This window comes from Echeneis naucrates, chromosome 18, assembly GCF_900963305.1.
Source record: "Echeneis naucrates chromosome 18, fEcheNa1.1, whole genome shotgun sequence".
NCBI lineage: Eukaryota > Metazoa > Chordata > Actinopteri > Carangiformes > Echeneidae > Echeneis > Echeneis naucrates.
This window is the reverse complement of record NC_042528.1, coordinates 12,012,635-12,027,413: the sequence shown is the minus strand read 5'-3', so window position 1 is coordinate 12,027,413 and position 14,779 is coordinate 12,012,635. Positions and strand designations below refer to the sequence as shown.

The window sequence follows — 14,779 nt, the reverse complement described above, 5'->3', positions numbered from 1 at the left end:
TGATTAACAAAGTGGTAGATAAAGGTCTGAACAACATCATCCGGATCACTTCCAGTGACTCGATTTATTTGCTCACGGTGGTGACCAGAATACACGAGTTGTATGAAACAGAAGGCCAAATTAGCTGAGAGCTCACAGCCACAGTCACACTTACCTCTAAGGTCGGCCACATACAATTATCACTAATGTCAGCTCTCCCAGAGGAATGGTGAGGTCTGATACCAAGTGGCACAGGGCCAGAGTCATCTGTACTGATTCTTTATGATTAGAAACAGCTTCTTTTCATAAAGGAGGGAGTAGTTTCATGATTTATAAGGTGTGCACAACCAATAGACTAAATTTGAATATATTTTAATGACCAGACATGGATTATCAGTCGATCTGAAGAAGTCAGAATTCATACTGAGACTTTGGTTTGATTCACACTCGAAGCAAAAGAAAAACTGGCTTCATTTATTCATTTTTATTGCTATAAGAACAGTGAGAGTGAGAGGGAAGAGCTGGGGACAGCTAAATACAGAAGGTGCTGACACTCACCAGGTGAATCAACCAGGCGCTTTGTTAACGTGTTGGTTTCGTGTTTGGCTCTACATGACATAAACATGAAATGACCATGACATAGAAAAGAGGAAATCTGGATGTGAAATCACTAGTAATATAATTTTGGGGTTGATCCTCCCTCATCATAAACAACAGTAAGACTAGCAGCTAAATATATACTGGTACTGTTTATATCTAATATTCTTTCGTCTTGAAATCATATTTCAGTGTTCCATACTACAAATCCAGATATGTGTTCCATAGACAATGGCATGGTAGAACTGAAGAAGGTAGCTCATTTATCTGCAAAATACAAATACATAGTAAATTACAAACATCCTTGTGCAGGTGGGTACATTGATCCAACACACTCATTAAAACAAACTGTTCACCCAGAGGAGCCAGTTAGCTATAGCTGAACAGCTCTGTGCCCCCCTGCAGGAGGACTCTGGGTTTCTTCTTCTACTCTTTGTACCGCTGGTGTTAGGATGATATTAATGTGACATATGAGAAAGCATAATAAAATACTCTGTTGCAGCGACTGCAACTGTCAGTTATAAACAGTTTTATAACATTATACTATAATAACACACAGCATCAATTTTCAATGCTGCGCAGATGACACTCAGCTGTAGAAGACAATGAAGTAAGTCAGCTAGTCAGACTGCAGACATGTTTTGAAGACATAAAAGTCTGGATGACCCATTATTCTCCACTTCTAAAGAAGACAAAACTGAAGTTATTGTACTTGGCCCTAAGCACTTCAGAGAAACCCTATCTGATCGTCTAATCAGTCTGAATGGCATTACTTTGGCTTCCAGCTCCACTGTAAGAAAGCTTGGAATAACTTTTGACCAGGACATGTTTTTTGTCCCTCACTTAAAACAAGTCAGTAGGGCAGCTTTCTTCCACCTGTGAAAAATCAGGAAAACCAGAAACATCCTCTCTCAAGAAGATGCAGAAAAACTAGTCCATGAATTTGTTACTTATAGGCTGGACTACTGTAGCTCATTCCTACCTGGATGTCCAACAAATCTCTAAAAGGCCTTCAGTTGATTCAAAATGCTGCTGCATGAATATTAACAGGAACTAGGAAAAGAGATCGCATCTCTCTTGTTTTAGCTTCTCTTCATTGGCTGCCGGCAAAATTCAGAATAGAATTTAAAATCCTTCTGTTAACATATATGGTCAAGCTCCATCATATCTCAGAGAGCTCACAGTTCCTTACTGTCTCAGTAGACCACTCTGCTCTCTAGATGGAAGTTTATTTGTGGTTCCTGGAGTCTCAAAGTAAATCAGGAGGCAGATCTTTCAGTTATCAGGCTCTTCTTCTATGGAACCACCTTCCAGTAACGGTCTTATGGGCAGACTCTTTAGCAATTTTCAATAGCTGGCTTAAAACCTTTCTGTATGACAGAGCTTATAGTTAAAAAGTTAAAGTTCATTTAGTCTTTAGCTATGCTGCTATAAGCCTAAGCTGCTGCGGGAAGGACTGAGCACCTCTCTCTCTCTCTCTCTGCTTCCCCCCTGCATACACCAACATATCAATCAATAACCATGCTTCTCCGAAATCCCTGTTTCTCCCAGTTCTAAGCATGTGTACTGTATTTACTAACCATGTTCTGCCAAAGTCTCTGTCTCAACCAGTTCCTCTCCTCTCCCTCCCTGTCCTCATCCTGCAGGTGGTGAATCATCACTACCCCATGTTCCTGCAATGCCTACTGCTCCCATATCTTCATGAACTCCATCCACCCTCTGTGAGTGTGTCTTTCTCTCTCTCTCCATCTCACTAGATCTCTCTCTAGTCAACCGGTCGAGGCAGATGGTTGCCTCTTCACCTCTTCGCCTCTTAAAGGAAGTTTTTCCTTGCTCATCGGGGGATCTGTTGGGTCTTTTTAAATAATAAGAGTTTGGTCTAGACCTGCTCTACATGTAGTGCCGTGATGTAACTTTGTTATAATTTGGCACTATGTAAATAAATCTGATTTGATAATATAACATAAAAGCTCCCAAATGTCAGAATATGAAAATGTGATCTAATTAAATGTCACTGCACTGCTGGATCTGGCTCAGCATCGAGGATATGTATTATTCCACCCGTCACAGTACCTACTGGACTGTACCAGGGAAAATTCAGACAAAGACAAAGCTCAGCCTGTTACAGTATATAGACAGCTGAAAATGCATTCAGATGCTTTGACTGACATAACAATGGAGAGGCATCATCAGCATCTTATGGCCATAGCACATAATTTTTGTTTATTACTGAGAATAAACAAAAAAAAGGAGCACACTCAACAATAAGTGGAACATTTGACAGTGCACTTTCTAGATCAGAGAAAAAGGGGTCAATGCACAAACCACCGAATTGCATGACCACAACAGCAAGTTGAAAAAAAAAAAAAAAAACAAATGTGCAAAAGGTGCCAACTAGATGGAACCTCACTCTGAAAAGGAATCCGAACGTTTAAAGACATACTGCTGTAGCCCCAGAGAAGGCTGCTGTCATCGTGCCAACAGCTGGAGACATTGCTGTAGCCCTCCAGGTAACCCTCACCCTCTCACTCACTCTTACTGTTAGCACAGACAAAGTGAGAGGGAGAAGCTCATTACTTTCAGAGTCATTGTCAATGCCGATAGGCTACGCACTGCTAATGTATGCTAATGTAGATTAACTTGTGCCAATGCCTTCAGCTGAGATAAAGGACAGTTACAGTTGTGACTGCCTCTATTTAATCCTCCTGTCCATCTAACTGCTGTTTGCTGTTGCTTATTGCACACAGGTGTATAAAAATGCAAATGTAAAGTCCCTCATAATTTTATTTCTGTTCATTTGTCTTAAAGGTCCCATGTTTTTACACTTTTGATGTTTTGTTTTAATATCTGTAAGCAGACATATTTGTGCTTTTATGAACCAAAAACAACTTCTTTGAGTGTCTTTTTCTAATGAGTGGAGGGGGCTTGGTGGGCTGTTCTCGGAGCCCTGGGCCATGGTTGAAGTCTGTGATTGCATGGTTGTCACATCACAAAGTTAAGGAATTTCTAAAAGCTAGTTTTGAGGTTTAGGTGGTGAAAAGAAGCTGTGTGAATTCATAATCACACATAATACAGTATGGACTGCATGGGGCTAAGGCACAGAATGGTATTAAGCAATGACTTGACATTCCGATATCTTCAGTTGTGCATTGTTGTGAAGAACTGTCCCACTCTGGATGTCTGACAAACGAAGAGCTCCACAGCACTTGAGTTGTAGGCTGAGGACCTAAATTACCTGCATGGAACTGGGGGCACTGAGACACAGACATCGATTGCCTGCATTTTCACAGAAAAGATGTTTGAACAGCAACGTCACACCCTCCACACACACAAAAAATTTTGTTGCTTCAGAGTCAGAAAAGGCAGAAGCTGTCATCAGCATGGAGGATTGCTCCCTTGAGTGTTTGTCTAAACTTACAGGGACACACAAAAAGCTAACCTGACTTGTACACAAGTACTTAGAAACACCTTGCTCGCACCTGATAGGTGCCGTATGTTATTTAGAGGATGTGAGCAGCCTTGTCGTATCTGGAAATGAGACCTGTGGTTCGAATCAGCAATTAGACACATGGTCTAATCCAAAATGCTGTGCTACTGGTCACTGGACCAACAGCTTCTTTTTGACGGTCCTTTGAAGGATCATTCATAAAATCCTTGTTTCAGAGTAGGAATTCCTAAAAATATCTAAAAATTCCTCTTAATGTAACCTGACTATATATCTCTCTTATTTCACTCTTTCATTGTGGCAAAATATCACCATAAATTATATTAAATACTAATAGCAATACTAACACTAATACTAATAAAAAAAAATAAGTTCGTGATTAATTCTGAATATCCACACAAAGTAGTGTGATTTAATATTACTTTAATTGTTTAAAAATGTATCTGTGTAATTGCACTACTGCTCACTAGACCGCCAGTCCCATTGGTTAATCTTATTAGCTGATGTAAATCGTAACATGCTTGCTATGAAGCAAAGCCTGAATTCAATCAGGGAAACTCTTTATGCCTCATTTATTTACTGTTCTCGCTCTTCTCCCTCTCGCTCTCTCTTTTTCTCATGCGTCCTATTAAAATAAGCTGACTTCAAATGTTTTCAGCCAGATTTTGCCACAATAACAGCAAACCACAACCGCATCCAGCCTTGAAAACCCAATGACAGGTCGAGCCCACTCTGCATCATGTCCAGATACCCAGCATTCCCCTCTGACCACCAGCAGTGTCCAGATACTTCATACATTATGACATCACAACTGGGTTTAAGACTCTCATGTCCCACTTTTTTCAGCAAATGCTGCTATTCACATTATTTACTAGGGTTGGGTTAAGTAACAAAAGTCTGCTGAGTTATTCATGGCCAGATGCTTTCATGTGATTGCATCCCACAAGGACATTAAGTCTTCACCCATATCTGTTTTATGATTTGTTTCTGAGCAAAAAAGTACTGAACCAATTTGCAGCCTGTCCTGGCTGTCGGGATGGATGTTGGGGCAAAGAACAACGCATTAAACCCAGATCCAGGAATTACCAACCACCTCTGGGTGTGTTTCATCCATTTCTCAGAAGATAATATTGATCTGAAAAATCTGTGAGTGTATACAGTTTGGGGCAGATCCAAAAAGGTATCTGGCTTTGGTAGAAGAAAATGTAGGACCTTTACTTTCTGATTTTTTTTTTTCCTATAAGCTGCCTGAAGCATCCAGTAAAACAGCAACACGTTAGACTGACAAAAAGGCTCTGATTGCAAGCGATGTCCCCGCCAGACACCACCACCGCTCAAATCCCCCAGGCATCTGTCAATATCCATCACAAAGACTGCTCTTGTTTACACAGAAGAAGCTGGACTGAAGGAAATCAGCACAATGCTTGTACAGTGACCTTAAAATCCCCCAAAATGTTCTTACATTGGGATGTATTATGTTACAGCTTTTATCTCCTCAGTTCACGGTTCAGGATTATTCAGCATGATATCTCTACATCTGACTGAAATCTGTTTTCGTGTCACTCTTCAGGCACAAAACTGACACTAAAAATAGGCAACAAAATCTATTTTCATAGGATCCAGATCCCATTTCAAACTGCAAATAAACAAGACACTGCAAAATTCATGGGTATAAAGCTCCATTAACTATTTAGTAATGTTTCATGTTACTAAGTCAAGCAGCGAGCTTAGCTGTGTAGGGCTCTGTGCACTCACATGGACTCCTCTTGTTATCCTGCATGACTTCATGTTTATTGTTGTGCTTCCCAAAGGGGTCGGTAATTGCACACATAATCGAGTTAGCTGTGGTTGATATAATATAATAAGATATTATCGGACAGTGTGCAGCTCAATGTAAACAGATAAGGTAGTGTGACCCTGAGCACTGTGTGATGTCTGAGTCGTAGGAGACACCGTGATCAAGTCTTTTCGTGCTGGATCCGATTAAGAAAACCCTCCAAAGCCCTGCCGTTTCAACAAACCCTAATAAAATCCACCGTGCGTCCAGAGCAGGTGAGCTACCTGGACGCGTAAAAGCCCCGCGATGCCTCCCGCTCAGCTCTCAGAGAGCCGCGTAGCTACGCGGCGCGTACGCGAGCCTTCTGCGAGAACAATAACTTGTAGTGATGTGTGCTGTGACTGGGGTGATGGATGGAGGAAGGTGACAAAGAGGGGGGGCGGGGGTGGACGGGATGGTGCACGAACCAGCAGATCGTGCCGGGACGAGAGGATGAGGGGGGAGAGGCTACTCACGCTGCTGTTCTCTCCTGTCCAGTGGACCATCGCCTGGTTGTGGGTCGCATCCCCTTTGAGCACGAACGAGTTGCTAAGCAAGGACATTTGTTTTTCCCCGGGCAGTGCTCTCCTCAAGCGGGTTGAGCTCTCGAAGGCGGCGGCGGCTGCGGCCGAGTCCTCGTCACCGCCCCTCTGCGAGCCCGGCGGGGAACCTCTGTCTCCGCCGTCACTGTCAAACATACGGTCCATCCCGCCGCGGCGGGTTAAAGCCACGCTGTCACAGTGCACGGGTCCCGGCAGTGCCATCCAGGCCGAGGCGATCAGCAGGAAAACGCAGAGGTGCCCGGCGGCGAACGCTGGTGCTTTGAGGCGCAGAGGTGCCATGCTTTGCGCTGTAGGAGCGCTCGTTTCGCGGAGACTGATTGTGAGACTGTTGATGCTTGTGGAAGATAGATAGGTGTACACTGTAAGAGAGAGAGAGAGAGAGAGAGAGAGAGGGAGGGAGAGAGGGAGGGAGGGAGGGAGGGAGGGGAACTGGAGTGAAGGCAGACAGTGGGAACAACGTGGACGCTTCTCCGTGCCAAGCGGGATCCACCGGGCGGCACAGCGGTGCCATCTGCTGTCCACCAGGTGCAACGCCGTGTCACCCAGGACGGCAGTTCACCTTTCACATGTGACGTGTTTGTGAACCTTTTCAAGTGAGTCTGAGCCTTAATATCTGTCCATGGGACGGTTGGACGGGACAGTCAAGCATGGACGGTAGAAAGAGCTGTTCAATGGCAGCGTCATTATCCCAGTCAGCTGCTTCACTCTGTCTTAAATAAATATATTTTAGAGCTTCATAAACAACAACCAGGGCCATGTTTGTCATTTTTTCACAATATTCTGATGGCTTTATTTTATTTGTTTATTGTCTATTCATTCACTCTATCCGGCACCCCTGGGGACATACATACCGTAACTGTGCAGGCTGTTCCAGGCCACTATGGTTTCATACTGTGCAAAAACCTTTAAATTTACATGATATATTTTTTGTCATAGTGTTTGTAACAGTGTGAGGTAAAGTTTGAAGTTGTTGTGTCTGGTGCTAGGTCAAAAGAGCTGCATTTAAGTCCAGTAAGCGCACAACTCTGGCAGTGATTAATTGACCGAAATGGAAAGCTACATCAGGTCTCAGGTCCTTGTGTTTCATCTGGCTGGCCTGTTGTCCAAATCTGGCCCACACAGAGTATGTCCGCTCATTTCCGTGAGCAGATGTAACCAGAGGCTGACGCTGAGGCATCCCATTATTTCTTACTCCGGTAGGTCATCAGTGAGTTGGTTAGGAGGCCTTGTTCTTTCATTCTTCTCCTGATTTGTTTTCACTTTAGTCATTTTAAACCATACGAACTTCAAAGGACCGTCAAACCACATTTGCGTTTTGTCAGTCTTCTCATCTTCTTCACAGCCTGTGGTTTGGAAGCCATCTGGCTGAGAGGTCGTAGTTCACAATTTGATCCCAAGTAATAGCTGTCTTCTGTGTATGTCCTCCAATCCAATTATAGGCAGAGGCTGGATTAACCCATGATTGCTTGGGTCAGGTGCATCTTCGGGTCATTCAGGAATGATCCTCTCCGAAGGTTCATGTTAAGCCATAGCCACAAAATCTTAACAACGATCTTTCTGTTCCGCTGCTGAAATTATTCTCTTGCTGATTTTCAGGAGAAGCACACAGAGGAAGTCTTGTTTGTTACTGACATGATCGACCTGCTTTGCAGGATGTCGTAAAATTTCCATCCCCTTTTTTTCCTTCCCTCATTCTCGATTCATCCATCTGACGGCCTGTCTCTTAATCACCAATTGACTCGTGTTTTCATGCTGACCACTCCCCATTTGTATCATTGCATTCACCTGGTTACCACAAGGTTATTCAGAGTTCCCTTAGATTCATTCTTTCTTTCACTGTTGACTATTATTCTTCTGGTAAGAGGTGTTAAACTTTAAAGTAAGCCTGTGTCAAGGATACAGTGTTTTCCTTCTCATCCATCATGACCTGATGCCCATGATAGTTTTGTTAATTTGAACCTCCTCCTTTACAGCCAGGGTTTTCAGTCGTGAGTAGCCGAGTATAATGTGCTGTGGGGAAGAATTAACATGAAATTTCAAGCCTACAAAAAGCTTTTACTAAAAAAATTCCCAATGATGTGCAACTAAACAATAACAACTCCTGCCCTCACCCAATGTCAGATGAGATTGGCCCCCACAAACTTATTCGGATAAGCAGTGTGGAGAATGGATGAATGTAAACTGAAATGAAACTATTTTTTAACCTTTTAGTTAACGTTAGATGCACCAACTGTGTTTCAAAATATCCCCGTTTTCTCAAATAAACATTTGAACAAATTTATATATGTAGCATGAAAGAAGTTGCTTAACCAACAAATGGGTATCACCAACACAACACAGCTCCTCTCAGCTTTGGAGCCTCCTTTGTTTCTCTTTGTTTTCAAAGCCTCTCCTCTGACTGGCCCTTGTTGGAGCATGAGAAACAATAAAAACTGCATTGAAGTAGTTTTTGGCACTTAAAAACTCCACATACATTTTCTTTTGGACATTAAAATACCACAATACTGTCATAAATTATGACAACTGAGCTGTTTCTATCTCGCCTGAACAACCATTACTGCTGACGCACACTGAGATGTTGGATTGAAAGCCAAGGTTGATTTTATTTATTTATTTATTTTTATTTCCATCACGTATAACGAATGCAAAAAGAGGCTGCCAGACCCAGGTATTGGAGACACAGGAACATGCACACATGATTATTTCAGCAGACACTGCCTTTAAAGACAGACTCCTGGCCTTTGTGACCCATGAGTAGTGTCAGTGTTGAAAAGGGGATTTTTGTAAATTATTTATTGCCCAAGTCCTTCTGCTGTTGCTGTTCATTTGGAATAAATGGACTGAGTGGTGTTGTTTGCTCAGCTAGTTTCAGATCAGCACTCTTGGGTGTCCAAAGAGGCAGAACAGGAGCAGAGTCAGTTTGAATATTTGATGGCTGTGAGGGCAGAAGGTGCATCAGTGTTCCAAAGAGGGAGAGAAGAAGAGGACGGTGGGGCATAAAAATACATTTTCTCTATATATTCACAATATCATACAGATTTTGTTTGCAACTTTTCATTTCTCATCATAGACCTTGAAAGTCCTCAAACCTGGTTTTGACTCAGTTTTATCCTAACACCACTCTTGAATTGTTTTGTCTTGTTGACAAAGTTCAGAAGAGTGAAAAATATTTATTTGCTCATGAATACTATAAATGAAGTAGTACAAATGTTGACTAATTCAGTCAATGATATGAACACTTCATCTACATGGATACAACTGATAGATTAATATACTGAGTAGTCACTTTGACACAAAGTTTAAATGTATTCAGAAGAGGTCAAATTTCAACCTGAAGCTCAGCTGTCATGTGGAAGGGAGGATGACGACAAGAGGCAACCTTCAGGCAAAACAGGAGAAAGCTTGAAAGAAATAGTTGAGTTGAAAAATATTACTTTCTACAGTCGCAACCATGAAATGAGAAACAATTTTTCTCTTAATGGGACCATCATTTAAAAAAATAAACTCAAACTCCAATCATGTTGCATTGCAGAAGACTCGAAATTAGAGAAATGGAGAGGCCATAAACTCATCAGGAAGAGATTGCTAATAAATTAAGTGAGAAATTTTCCCACTGGTTTCAATATAATATGAATTATTTTTACAACAACTTAAGTCTCCCTTGATGGTCCTCAGACAGAATGCAGGTTTAAGGATCTTCAGTACTCGCTTCACTTTACAGACTCTAGAGACTATATACACTATATCCACTTTTATAGACAATATAATTTATAGACTTATAGACAGTCTGCAAAATATAGCAAATGTTTGCAGATGTTCTATATATGCAGCTGATCTTAATGGCTTGTTTTCATATTATGTTTTTGTGACTGAAAGTACACAAGCAAGTATTTTCATAGGGAAAAAAACCTTGAAAGCAAGTGGAAAAGCTTTTGACAGAAAAAAAAGTTTTTCCAAAAGAGCATAAAACTTTTACACTGAGATGGGAAAACTTTGGGAAAGGAACAAATCTGTTGGGAGGAATCCTATATATTTTGAGGTGAGCAAAACAAGGTGAACATAAAACATTTTTGAGAAAACAGAGAAACAAACATCTGTGACATGACATTTGCAAAAGAATAAAAATATCTAGAGAAAACATCAGGTGCAAGAAGAAGAAAATGTTTTTCAGGGGAATGAACCTTTTGTGAGAAGAAAAATTTTTTGAACAATAACTGCTGAATAGAAAGAAAATCACTGCTTCTCTTTTCTGAACGTATTTGGTTGGCTATAAAACCCCCCAGAGAAACCATATCATGGAGGACTGGATGATGGGTACTGGTTGACTGTATTTTGGGGCGTGGCTGCTTTGTTGTGACATCACCAAGTTCCAGAAGTCTGTGGCATGAGAAGCTTGCACTGCATTAATAAACAACTATACCTAATTAATGACCAAAAGTGGAAAACTTGCACAATACAAGATGGGCCTTTTAAGCTGTTTTAATTAAATTTAACATGTAAGCGCATTTAGATGTTTTACTCATGGATCTTCACACTTGTTTGGGTAACCCCCCTATCATTCTTAGTGCTGCATGTTTGCTTGGTTCCTATGAGAACAGCAACCGGCAGCATCATTCGTGGTGTGTGGGACAAGATAAATGCTAGTTGTCCTGTCATGTATTGTTCCTCTAATCATCATAATTAAATCATCCTGATTCCTACATGATTTTGTAAAGAATGATACAGTGTCTATGTTGCACAACATGCTAGAGATACATGTTGCCCACAGCGCGCACAGGGAAATCCTTGTAATGACAGTGAAACATGTAATTAGAGTGAGAAAAATCTGTAGTAAATTATCATGAAGCCAGCAGCATCTAACAGTTTGCTACAGATGATACAGTTCTGTTAGTACACTGCAAGATGTGAATTAATAAATGAACCAGAATCAATCAGCTGAGCAATCAGGTGATCGATCAACATTAAGTCAATGCTGTTACAAATTTCCAGTACAGAGGCCGCACACAGCCCCTGGAAGCTGCTGAGAGTCGAGGTCTTCAGTGATTCTTCTTACAGCACTGGAAAACGAATGCACATTCATCTTCATCACATCCAATTAAATTTCATGAGCAACAAAGCTATGTTCAGCAGCCACCCAGCAGCATGCTAACAAGCTGGACTCCTGCAGTCCAAGGCTCACTTCCCCCAGAGCTGTCTCTACCCTCAGATGATCCAAGACCTGTTTTACACACGCACCAACTGAGCAATGTCAAAGGCACCCATCAGTGAGGGCCCTAAAATATTTACAGCATTTATTTTGCTAAGAGGCCATGCTGTGGAGTCTTACTCTCCAATTTGTTTCAGATTTGGCAGCGTTCCATACTGAAGTTAACAATATAATTCTCATATTGTATCACACATGAATAATGGTGGTTTTGAATACATAGGATGAAACTATTTTTGACTCCATTCACACATGCTACCATATGTTAAAAAACGCTACACCTCCGATACTTTTTTGAGATTGAAGGTGTTTCTGGGTCATTAAAGCTGAACTATCACAGCTTAAATTATGTTAATAACTTGTTAATAAATTGGCTCAAATAAAAATATATAAAGTAAAAGATGGTGATATAATATGTAAGTATTTATGTTTAAATATTCTAATAACACTGTAAACCTGGGGAATCTTTGGGCCTCTCTTCTGTTATAAAAGAAATATATATAAATTAAAACATAAAATAGATTTTAGGCAAATGCTCAGAGAAACCAAATCATGGAAGGAGGATGGATGACAAATCCAAGTGGGTTGTATTGAAGACTGATTGGTTGAGGGCTGTGGCTGCTTTCACAATTTTCCAGTTGTCTTGACAACTGGTTTTAAGGCTCAGTTTCTGAACATTTCTCTGTGGACTGAACCTTTGATACTTTTACAGTATTAATATAAAATCCAGACCTGATTGATAACCAAAGAAAACAACGACATCTACCTGAATGGGACCTTTTACATTTATCACTATGTTATATTGTTATGGTCAACATGGCAGCATTAGAACTCACTTGGACCATCAAATTGATCATCTTCATCAGCCTGTTCTGTCTCTGATTTAAGTGATAGTTCTTTCTGTCTTTGAGATTAAGCACATAATTGTTCATACTAGTAATTAAAGCTATTGCTAATGAAGTTTATGCTATGAATTATGAAAATTCGAAGTTTATGCTAAAGAGGAAATGAAATACATTCTAAATATATTTTTTTACAGTTTTTATTGGCTGTAATAATTTCCGGGCCCTGTTGTGAAGCACTAACTCCCACCTCCATACAGCATAAGGTGCACCACAACACAGTCTAACAGGCTGTTCCAAACCAATAATGAGGCAGCCAATGGCTGATCTTACTGAACTCACAAGGAGTAATTGCCTCGGTTCAGGAACTTTAACGCATTTGACACACATCTGCAAACGCATGCACAGACACCAAAGCTCGCCTTGCTTATCCCTTCTAGCGTGGTCTAAATGGTGTGACCATCTATTGAGGGCCATGCAGGCACTGTTCGCTCCTCTCACCCCCTTTATTTAGTGTCCTTGCACCCCTTTGGTCATGCTCTCTCATCACAGATTAAAAACTGCAAGGTTGATAACTCACCTTTGCTGCTTGAGAGATACCCCAACAGAGAGAAACAAGGCTCTCACACTTCTTTCATGTCCCCTGCTACTGTGAGTGCATGAACAAACAAGTTTGGAGCTAGAGGATTTCCTGTTTCTATCTCTGTGTAAAGTCTGCACCAAACTTGAATGCATCAGTTCAAGCATCTTTTTATTATAGTGTATGTTAATGAAAACACTTACTCATTCAGAACATGTTAAGATATATTTAACTTGTATCCAAGTTTATTAGCAGTGTAAATAATGGCTGGATTGATTAGGATTTATTATTATGAAAAAACTGGCTGGGGGCCAACTGGTCCCTGCAGGTGGGCTACAGCCTGGTGCCCTGGGGTCAACTCCCTGGAGATATCACCTGGTTTGATGCCATCATGCTGTGTCCGTGGAGTCGGGAATTCCTCCTTACTGGGTTTTGAACAATTTCCTGTGTCTCTGGCATAATTAGCCCGGGGGGGCTTGCAGTGGGTGGGGTCTCTGTGCATCTGATCTTTGACGCTGGTCTGTGTTGGTTTGTGGTGGACGTCACCCAGTGACTGCGCTGCGGTGGGGGGTTAAGTCTTGGGTGGGGTTCTGTTTGATTCCCTGGGGTCCCAGCCCCACTTGTGGCCCCTGGACCAGGTCCCCTCTGGCTGGGGATAGGGCCCTTACTTGCCTGGCCTCTTAAATTGCACCAATATCTGTCTTCAATCACCACAAACTTGATATGATTCCTCACAAACACATTTAGGTGCACAACATACATCAGTCATAAGATTTAAATGCACCACACCTTAGGGGACAGTCCGGGGCGGGTTCAGGGCTCACTATGTCAGGAAAGGCTGCAGGACAGCAGTGTGCTGTAGCCCTCTGACTTGCCCCCATCCTTCTCCCCTTTCCCCCAAAGTTAATGCACCACACCGCATCCAGGGTCACATTCACAGTGCAGGGTTATGCTTCCTCGACAGGGATTGAGGAAGCGCAGGAAAGGGGACACTCTCAATTACTGCAAGTCACAGCATTTTGACTATGACAGAAAAATGACAACAAAAACTCTGGTCATACTGTCATAAAAGCATTCTCCAACGTTTTAAAAGACTTCAGCTCATTAACTTTTAACATCCTTAAACCCTCTTTACTGCAGCAATAAACACATCGGACCAATTCTATTCTGCCAGTACTTGATGGAAATTTATGCTTTAAGAATTCTCCCAATACGCATTCATTTTCTAAATTTCCCCAGAGAGTGAGTTCACTTTCCAGCAGCTTCCCCGCCCATAACTCCCACTCAGTCAAACAAAGCCTCCCTTTGGGGTTTCGTTTTCAACACAGCTAAATATCTGGGCCTCCCAGTGCCTCCACCACCACTACCACCCTGGACTCGAGTTAGGCAACCGAAACACACCCTGCTGTAACCACACAAATTGTGACAGATTTGTTTATCATGCAAGGCATGTGTCTCAATTGTTTCCAAGGGAGGATGGGGGGATGGGATGGGTAGGTGTGGAGAGGGAAAAAGGTAATGCGTCAGCGGAGTGCAGAGGAAAGGGGGATGAAGGGAAAATGACAGCACACTTCAGTCATCTTTAGAAATGTAGCATGTAGATTAAAACTCCCACAGGTTATTCCAAGGTCTCCAGCTAGAGTCAGAAGAAATAGAAGTCAGAAGGAGACATGCCACCTATGTTATGCAGTGAGAAAATACAACTGAAGCTAGACAAAGTCCATATATGGAGGACAAGGTGGAGCTGAGGCGGA

The 14,779-nt window shown here is 41.7% G+C and overlaps 1 protein-coding gene across 4 annotated transcripts in view; it reads right to left on the bottom strand.

Moving 5' to 3' along the window:
- Positions 1 to 6,716, bottom strand: part of sorcs2 (sortilin-related VPS10 domain containing receptor 2) — a 292,041-nt gene extending 285,325 nt beyond the window's left edge. For all 4 annotated transcript variants that reach the window (XM_029526352.1, XM_029526354.1, XM_029526353.1 and 1 more), the window contains exon 1: positions 6,314 to 6,716. In XM_029526352.1, the coding sequence (XP_029382212.1) occupies positions 6,314 to 6,679 (366 nt within the window). In that variant the 5' untranslated portion in view covers positions 6,680 to 6,716. The remainder of the gene's footprint in view (positions 1 to 6,313) is intronic.
- Positions 6,717 to 14,779: the final 8,063 nt, after the last annotated feature.